Here is a 9,797-nt window from a genome sequence, read left to right as displayed (position 1 = left end):
AAATAGCCACAATTCTCAGAATTTACCGCCGTTTCTCGCTTTAAGATGAAGGAAAATTTCAAAATCAATAAAAACAAAATCATGTAATCCCTTCAGCAAAAATAAATATATACAATATTTAATTGAGCTGATAACAGTTTTGAACAATAAGTACACAAGTCACCAAAGAAATTGAAGAATACACTTAAAATAACAGGTCAAACCAAATAATGTCTGGATGAGAAAATAGTTGGATAGTGGGGCCAGAATTAGCCAGAAATAAATAAATAAATAAAAGATTTTCTGATCATAATCTGTGAGAGTTTTTCAGTCATTAATTTCATTTCCCTGCTGCCATGAAATGATCACGTTTGAATGTTTGAGCAGGGCAGCTTTCTGTCTCCACCCACTGACAGGATTTTCACTCCATTTATCTGTAAAGCTCCAATTTTCATACTACAATGTGAGTGCTGCAGCGAGAAGAAACCAAACAGGTTCTGACTTTCAAGAAGACTGTCAAACTCAGAAACACTGCAGCACTTTGTGTTTCAAATGTCACTTCTTAACTCACGGAGCAGACACCGGTTTGATTAGATTTTTTTTTGTCTTGTTTTGTTTTCTTGCCTCATCTCTTGTCTTCCTCCTTAAGGCTTTCATGGACAAAATTTCAAAACTCTTACATGACTTTTTATGGACCCATAACAAAAATGTCCACTACCACGTCAGTCATGGATGCAAGTCTGGAGAAGAATGTGCCAAAATAAATGTATATAGGTTCGAGCTCAGACTTTTGTTTTATGTTAAGTTAAAGCTACAAAAAATAAATTCACTGTTAAGTTATATCATGTGGAAGTTATCCATGAAAGATACGGTCACAATTAGTTTCCTAACTTGCAACTAAATCAATTACTTTTCCAAAACTTTCAAGGATGTAACTAATAGTTTTGTTTGAGTATATCCACAAAATGTGACTTTATACTTTTATTTTCGGAGGAGGTTCTGTTTGTCATCAGGATTACAGAAAAACTACCGGCCTGATTTTCATGAAACTTTTCGAAATGTGTAGCATGGGCCGAGAAAGAACACCTGGAACAGGGATGGGCAACTGGAGGCCCGGGGGCCGCATACGGCCCGCACCCTCACCTGAAGTGGCCCTCAGTACAACTACATGCATTTGAGCATGAAATCTTAAAAGTGCAGTGTAAAAATGCACAAAAGTACTTCCTGCAATTAATGTTGGTCTGCTGTTGGTCTTGCTGTTGCTTAGAACAGTAAGTGGTTATTTTTTATTTGCTTCAAACCTTTTGTATTCCTATTTATATTGTTATACATGCATATAGCATGAAATATGTTAAGTTACTGCACTGTAAACATATTTTAAATTGCAGTTTCATCATATCTGGTTAAGGGCACGGCCCTATATGTGGCCCTGTGGTAATGTTGATGAAATATTGTGGCACCCTCCAGCATTTAAGTTGCCCATCCCTGGTATAGAATTTGAAAGCAGAACCAAATCATGGAGCGAATACATAAATTATTTTTTATTGTGAGAGAGGGCATGACCTTCTAGTTATTCATACAACCAAATAGTGAGAAAGCAGTTTAGCTTGGCTTTAAACTTTATTATTAAAATGCTGTTTATACATTAGATTATTAAAATCAACCCAAATTCATAATAAAGAAGAATATTACACTCTTGGGGCTGCTTTTTGCACAGTAAATGATCTAACAAGACCACAAAAAAGCAGAAAAACTACTCAGGTAATCTTCTTGAGCAGCTTCCTATTAGTGACGTGTTTCAGTGACAGCTCAGCTCAAACAGATATTCATGAAATGACAGACACGCCCAGTGATTCTTCTTTAAAAAGGGAGGATCGGAACACCTGCTGCATCCATCATAGCTCAGGTACAACAGGTAAACTGCACTCATCTCACTCTTCTTGTTTTTGTTCTCTGCTTATTATATTTATCTCTTACATTCATATTTATTTCATGTTCCTATAGTTTGACTGCAGACAACCTTCATCATGACTCCAGTTTTGCTTTTCCTCCTCTTCCTCTCGTTGACCAACGTGTCTTTGGTAAGTTTACTTGGGAATATTAGTTTTTAAAAAAAGACAAAAACAAATCTCAACTTTTGTAATAAACTTGGTAAAAAAGAAGAAGAAGAACAACTGATAATAATTCAACTGTTTTTTGGAAGATTTTTTTAGCCTTTATTGGACTAAAACAGGATAAAGTTAGTTAATTACTTACATTAAGATAATTATTTTTTGTAGTACAAGTTTTCTAAAATTTTCGGTTTAAGTATTAAAGTAAGGCATTCATTTATGCTTACTTTCGGTGAATTTAGGAAAAATCTACAGATGCAAATGGACAACGTGTAGCAAAAAAAAAAAAAAAACACCTATATGTGTATATTCAATGTTTTCTAGTCTGAGATTTGAGGCTATTTTGCTTTCAACAACAAAAAGATACTTTCAAACAATTTGTGCATGAAAAAACAATGTTTTTTTCTCGCTGAGTCTCACTTTAAGATTAAGGACAATTTTCAAAATCAATAAAAGAGCATGTAAAACTTTTTGAACTATATGGAGGGAAATGAAAACCTTTTAGATATCTGTTTTATTTACTGCACAGTAATTAAACACTGTAAAACTTTATGTTGCAGGATGCAGCTGATGATGCAGCTCAAACAGGTGAGATTAGTAAAGCATTCTTCAAATATTAAATTAATGTTATTATCTTCTCTGTTCACATCTGACACGTGAAACTGCTGCTAACAGTTTCTGTTTTTCTCTGTTTGCTTCCAGAAGAATCTTCAGACATCTCTGAGATCATCGCGAGAGCCAACGCTCACAGCAGTAGGATACAAGTTTTATATGATCCCCTAAAACACAATGAGCTGAAACAGTTCATCTGTTCATGAACAAATGAGTTATAATAATCAATTAATCATTATCAAAAATTAATTCCAAACCTCTCTTAGTTTCAGCTTTTAAATGTGAGGATTCGCTGCTTTTCTACATCAGATAACTTTGTCTTTGTGTAACTTGTATAAAGGTGTTGAAAGTGTAAAAAAATTCTGTATTCCTGGTTTGACTGTCGAAATAGTTGTCCGTTTATGTGTCGTTGTGCAGAAAGGCGCCTGATGCACAGCGACATTAGGATGAATTTACGAAGGAATGCAGATCCGTGTGTGACCAAAGGCTGCAAGTGGCCCAAATATGGAGGCTACGTCAGAATTCCCGTCACCATCTCCTCCAGATACAGTAAGTGGCAGGAAATGTCAGAGCCAGGGTTGAATTTTTTAGTAGGGGACAGGGATTATTTAGGGGGAGATAAAAGGTCAACGGTACATAGTGCAGAGAAGTGGTGTTCCATGGTTTTCTTGATAATAACCAAAATCATCATCAAGAAAACCATGGAAAATGTCTAAATATCAGCTCTTAAATTAAACTCTTATGAGCTTTTTTGTTATTGTTAGCGTTATATTTGTCCAAACAAAAGTACCTTTAGTTGTACCAGGCATTAAAATGAACAAAAGATTGAAGAAAACAATGGTCTAATAATTTTTTCCATGACTGTATGTTTTAAATATATTATTGTATGATTTGTACTGATGCATTATGTAAGCAGCATTTTTATTTTCTCAAAGTAGGGCTCATTTTAACTACATAACATCATGTCATTAACTACCGCAGCTGATATGCATCTACCAAATGATTTATTTTGTTTATTATGCAAGATATTTCCAGGACAGAAGACTTTATCTGTAGTTAGATGTAAACACACAGGACCTTCTGAGGCACGTTGAACTAAAAATAAAACTGTTAGACTATAATAACTGTGAAGTAAATGTATTAAATTCCTAGTTTTGTTGATAACAGTTTTTAACAATACATACACTGTAAAAAATGTCCATCACAGTAGTAGTAATTGCTGTAAATCAAGGAATAGTGCAAGACGTTTAAACTGTAGAAAACACACATTTTTTGCATGTGAAATTAAAGGAGAAATACCATAATGTCACAAGAATACAATAACCCTAAAAATAAAGGGACTTTTCAGTCTAAATTACTGATTTTTAAATTTGCATTTAAATTTACAGTAGAAAACCCACTCATTGTATTTTTTTACGGTGAAGTTCTAGCAACTGCAGCTGCTGGTATTTTACCGTAAATTAAACAGATTTTTTTTATTAACAGTGTACGCAAATCATCAAGTAGATTTATTTGGAGAAAACTTTTAAAATAACAGTTCAAACCAAATAATGTAGGTAAAAGTATCAGCATCAAAATGTCAAAAGTTTATTATTGTATTATTTGTATTGATGTATTATTTTATTTTCTTAAAGTAGGGATCTTTTTAACAATTTAATATAAATGTGATGTGGGTAAATGATAAAAAAAAAAATTGAATCACTTTAAATTAATCATGTTTTTATGTTAAATATCGTGTCAGCTAAATGTGGAGTAAAAAGTTCAATATTTGCCTCTAAATGTAGTGCAGTAGAAGTATAAAGTTACATTAAATGGAAATACTCACATAAAGTACAAGTACCTCAAAGTTGTCCTTACATTCCAGCACTGATAAGAGGGCATATAACATTATGAAGGGTCTATATAAAAGCCATTCCCATGATCAATTTTGTCTCATAAGTTGCTGCAGCAATTTTTGGGTTAATACAAAAATACCTCCAGAATTCCTCATTACATCACAGGAGACTCGAGGCTGTGAGCTGGTTCCACAAGAGTCTCCTTCAACTTTCCAGCCACACCTGATTTAAGCAGATTCCAAGACTGCTAAGATTCACAGAAAACTTTTCAGGAGGTGTTTTTCTCTGCAGGCAGAGCAGAGCGCAACTCCATCATTAGAAGCCTGTTGACCTTCCATCGACCTACCTGCATTCGCTTTTACTGGAGACGCTTTTGGCATCGGAACTACATTAACTTCTTCTCTGGAGATGGGTAGGAACACACATACACACACACACACACACACACACACACACACACACACAGTCGGTGCAGATACAGACACCTTTTAAAGGGATTATATTTTACACTTATTGATAGAAAAATGCTGTACATAGCTATTAGCCAATTTGATTTGATAAATCTTTATTGTCCCCGAGGGGCAATTTGTTCTGCATTCAGTAGTTAAAAATGTCACACAACAAACAAATAATCATAATAAATACAAAACACAGAACATAAAAACATTAAAGCATAAAAGCATATTGGAGACATCATGGAATATATAATTTACATTGCTTATGAAAGACAAAGTTACTACCCTAGTTTGTTTAGGAAGCCAACAGCTGAGGGAACAAATGATTTTAAATATCTGTTTGTTTTGGCCCTCTTCCTGTAAGTATATCTCCTTCCTAGTGGCAGGAGTCGAAACTCTGCATGTAGAGGATGTAGGAGGTTTGACAATATGGCCTTTGCCTTCCTAGTGGCTCTGACTTGATAAATATTGCCAATGTGTTCCAGGTCAAGGCCAACGATCTTTTGACATAACATAACAATTTTTCCAAGCCTTTTCTTATTTATCAGACTGAGGTTACCGAACCAACAGATCATTCCAAATGATAAAATTGACTCGATAAAAGATGAATAAAACATTTTTAAAATCGATCTGTCGACATTAAAACTCCTCAGCTTCCTCAGGAAAAACAGCCTCTGATTGGCCTTCTTACAGATGAAGTCTGTATTTGCATCGAAAGTCAATTTGTCGTCTAAAATGGTGCCAAGGTATTTATATGTGTTGACTGTCTCCACAGCTACGCCACTGATTACAGTGGGTGCTGTGGCAGGAACATTCCGGCGGAAGTCGATTTTCATTTCTTTTGTCTTTTCAATCGTATCAGTTATACCAGATGACGTATGTAGAGCGACAGAAATTGATGTTTACATAGCCAGACTAGCCCATCTCTACTTTGAGACTAAAATGCTCAATTCTGCTTCTGCAACGTTTTTTCTGCAGCATATTCTGACTCTGGCTGCTCACAGTCTACCGGCAGTGTTGATGTGTGTGTGTGTGTGTGTTCTTGCTTTCTGCAAGATTATTTATTTTTACGCCTTATTCCCCTCATGTCATTCAGCCACACACATCCACTGATTTTATGGCCAATAGACGAGCTGCTGCGGGTCTCTTGGCGGCTCCGCTGTCCCCCGGCTCGCGAGATCACCGGCGTTACAGCAGTGAGTGGTAGCGGGGCTAGTTGGCTTTGGCCAAATCCTGCCAGAAGCAAGGCTAAAACATCCTTTTTTGTGGTGAAACAGGAGTTTAAAGTCAAACGTTGTTCTTCTTTTAAAATCAACTTTCACTCTAAACTATTTAAAATGCCGCCTACAGCTAAAGAGAGCTTCACGTCTGCTGCAGCCATGTTGGATCTGTAAGAAAACTACAAGCTTCAGTCTGCCGAGTAGTACGCGTCATCGTCTTACCGTCCCTCCCCGCTATGTGATTGGATCCCTAAAACAGGGCTAAGAAACAGCCCTGGTTGCCAGACTGTGTGGAGGTTCGAAATGAAATCGAGCGTGCCAGGCAGTATGGGTATACCCAGGCTAGCATAGTACACCTTTTGCTGCTGTAACACTGGAAATGTCCCTGTTGTGAGGCTAATGAAGGGATATTTTATCTTACTATTTCACTGTGTGTGTGTGTGTGTGTGTGCGCGCGCGTGTGTGACAGGTGTTGGTCCTACCTGGGACGTCAGGGGGGAGGGCAGCCAATCTCATTGAAGAGAAACGGTTGTTTGTTCATGGGCACAGTGCAGCACGAGGTCCTCCACGCTCTGGGCTTCCACCATGAGCATGTTCGCTCCGACAGAGACAAATACGTCCAGATCCTCACAGAGAACATTCAGCCAGGTCAGCTCACACTCTCAACACCATCATAGATACCAACAATTGCTTTTTGACCAGTTTGAATTCCAAGCTAACATATCTATAATGTCATTTTGACTAGGAGAAAGTCTAATTAAAAATATCTATATTTTATTTCTCATTTGTAGATATCTGTAACTTTATTACAACTACTCAACTTTCACCATTGACTTCTATTCAAACTCTACAACAGACATCTATAATTCTCTTTTAAAGTGTTTTAAAACAGCATATCCTAATTACAATCACAGATAAATATAAAACATATACAGTGCTTAACATATTTATTCGACCACCAGGTCATAAATCAAGAAAACATTTAGAAAATCTTTCAAAAGCTTTTTTAAAACATTTTTTAAAATTGTTATTTAATCAACTGAATTCACCTTTTTAAATCTAGAAGTGAGCCGGCTCATATCTGAATACATTCAACAACTAAAACTAATTTTTCTGTTCAGTTTTTTTTTTTGTAAAACTGTACATTTAAAAAAATCAATGGATAACAATAATAATAATTTTATTTTAGCATTAAAAATATCATTTGGGTTAAAGAGCCTCTACATACTGCTGCATTAACCATTACAGAAACATAAAAAAATGATTTAATAAATGTGTTAAGCACTGTAAATGTTTGGGTCTGTTCTCTCGTCCTGTGCAGGAAATGAAAGAAACTTTGTGAAGGTGGCGACTAACAACTTGGACACTCCCTACGACTTCCAGTCTGTCATGCACTACAGCAAGTGAGTGTGTGTGTGTGTGTGTGTGTGTGTGTGTGTGTGTGTGTGTGTGCGTGTTTGTGTGTGTGTGTGTGTGTGTGTGTGTGTGTGTGCGTGTGTGTGTGTGTGTGTGTGTGTGTGTAACAAGTGACAGTAGGAATACTACAAAATGTAAAAATACTCTCTTGCATGATAATTCACACGCAAGTGAAAAAGTATGAAGTAACAGTAGTTGCTCTGCAGAATGTCACATTGCAGATTGATGTATATGACATGCAGCTCTGTGAGCTAAACATGTTCATGTGCTCCTCAAGATTCGCCTTCTCCAGAAACGGGAGTCCGACCATCGTTTCAAAGACAGGCGGGGACTTTGGACGTGCCACAGAGATGAGCGCCAATGACATCGCTCGCATCAACCGACTGTACCAATGCTGTGAGGGGAAAAATTTTATATAAATTATCTTAAATTCTAAAATAGAGCAAATACAGGAAATGTCACAATCTATTATAAATAAATAAATGTATGAATTTATTTATGACTGGGTAGATAAATCAAATGCACCATTTCATAAATATTAATTTTAAAATGTATTTATTCATTTTGCTTTGTGAAAAGAAAATATTTACCCTTAAATGTATTGAGCAATTTATTTATTTATTTATTCATATGTATTTATTTATTTTTAATACATTTTTTTAATAAATATTTTAATAAATATATAAACAAAAACATACATACAAAATCAATTTTGTTTTTTGCTAAAATAATTTAATTCAGGACAATAATTAATTATTGGGAAAATTTAATTGTGAAGTAAATAAATAGAGGACAGTAGCAGTGTTAATAAATAAATAAAGAAGCAAATTAAAACAGAAATATCAGTTCATGCCACATGTTATACATTTCTACATTAATTTTTAATGTTATCTATATTAATTTAGCAACTAATTTTTTTTTTTTTTTTAGTTTGGCAGCTCCTGTCCTCCATAGCCATATAATATCAGTGCATGTAAAGCTAAATTAAAACATTAAAATCTGAGATATTAATCATGTTCTTATTGTTTTTCTGTTGTTTTTTTTCCTACCAGGAAGTTAATGATGGACAGAAGTGTCAGCCTTCAAAATTTTCAACACGACTCGTCATGATCACAGGAAAAGAACCTGAATATTATTTTGAGAAAAATGATAGTTTGTATTATTTCTGTCATTATCATTAATCATTACTAGCAGATTGTTGGGGGAGATTCTTGTAAGGGGGAAAGATAAACGTTTCAGATATTTGAGCAAACAACCAATGCTGTCATTTTTTTCCTGAGGAATTGAAAAGTTAAATTGAAGTGCTTTGTCATTTTGAGAAAACAATACTTATAATATAGTCTAATATACCTTTGGGGGGGATCTGACAGTTTCCAAAAATAGTAGATAAAAAAATAAACAATTCTAAGTTGCCTGGTAATAACTAATATAAGGATAAGGACAACTTGAAGCAAAATATTTTTTGTTTGTTTGTTTTTTCCTACTGGATATTAAGAAACCAGTCACAGAATAAATAAAATCACAGGATACAGCGACATTTCAGTATCTGTAAAAGGCACATTGACAGTAAGAGTCATGGTCAAAATTCAGGGATTTTAAAATAAATCTGGGCTTTAATCACTCTCATAATGACGATCATTAGAAAAAAAGTTGACTTTCTCAAAAAAATTATTTTTTTTAAAAATCGGAATAACATTTAATTTATATATAAAACACTTTTCCAAGTGTCCACAAGTGTTATGAATATATGTGGGGGAAAAATTGGGGCTTTTCTTTCTTTCCTGTACTGAATTATGCTCCGTTACTCCGTAATTTTTCTTCAGTGATCTTTTCTCAGGATTCCATTAAATGTGGTTTTCTACTGAGCACCTCTGCACTTCTCTGTAGATGAACAGGTCACTGTCCATCACAAGTGTCCACTGTTAGGAGAGATAATACTTACTGTTTGTAGACAAGGTGATCCCTGATTAGACTACGACAAATATAATATGTACACCTATATATTCACATTTACAGGCTCCTTGAATAATTTCAAAGTGCAGTAAAGTTATTTTTTCGGCAGAGATTTAGACTCTACAAACAGGTTAGAAAGGAATCTTAAAGGAAGTCAAACACGGAAAAAATTGTTGTTTTTTTTAAAATGTCAGTTACTGTGAAGTAGGTGATGAT

The 9,797-nt window shown here is 34.9% G+C and overlaps 1 protein-coding gene across 1 annotated transcript; it reads left to right on the top strand.

Annotated features, from left to right (window-relative positions):
- Positions 1 to 3,119: 3,119 nt before the first annotated feature.
- LOC131988491 (high choriolytic enzyme 2-like) lies at positions 3,120 to 8,794 on the top strand. The gene is made up of 6 exons (XM_059353620.1): positions 3,120 to 3,251; positions 4,829 to 4,949; positions 6,682 to 6,860; positions 7,534 to 7,615; positions 7,906 to 8,024; positions 8,681 to 8,794. Coding segments are annotated over exons 1-6 (624 nt in total). The 5' UTR covers positions 3,120 to 3,130; the 3' UTR covers positions 8,683 to 8,794.
- The last annotated feature ends 1,003 nt before the right edge of the window (positions 8,795 to 9,797 follow it).

This window comes from Centropristis striata, chromosome 2 (genome assembly GCF_030273125.1).
Source record: "Centropristis striata isolate RG_2023a ecotype Rhode Island chromosome 2, C.striata_1.0, whole genome shotgun sequence".
NCBI classification, from domain to species: Eukaryota; Metazoa; Chordata; class Actinopteri; order Perciformes; family Serranidae; genus Centropristis; species Centropristis striata.
The sequence above is the reverse complement of the archived record's forward strand: the minus strand, read 5'-3'. Positions and strand labels throughout refer to the sequence as shown.

Excerpts from the sequence above, each read along its gene's own strand:
- LOC131988491 (XM_059353620.1), top strand. The coding sequence starts at position 3,131 with ATGCACAGCGACATTAGGATGAATTTACGAAGGAATGCAGATCCGTGT. Across the intron at positions 3,252-4,828 it reads CACCATCTCCTCCAGATACA|GCAGAGCAGAGCGCAACTCC; the intron begins GTAAGTGGCAGG and ends TTTTCTCTGCAG. Across the intron at positions 6,861-7,533 it reads CACAGAGAACATTCAGCCAG|GAAATGAAAGAAACTTTGTG; the intron begins GTCAGCTCACAC and ends CGTCCTGTGCAG.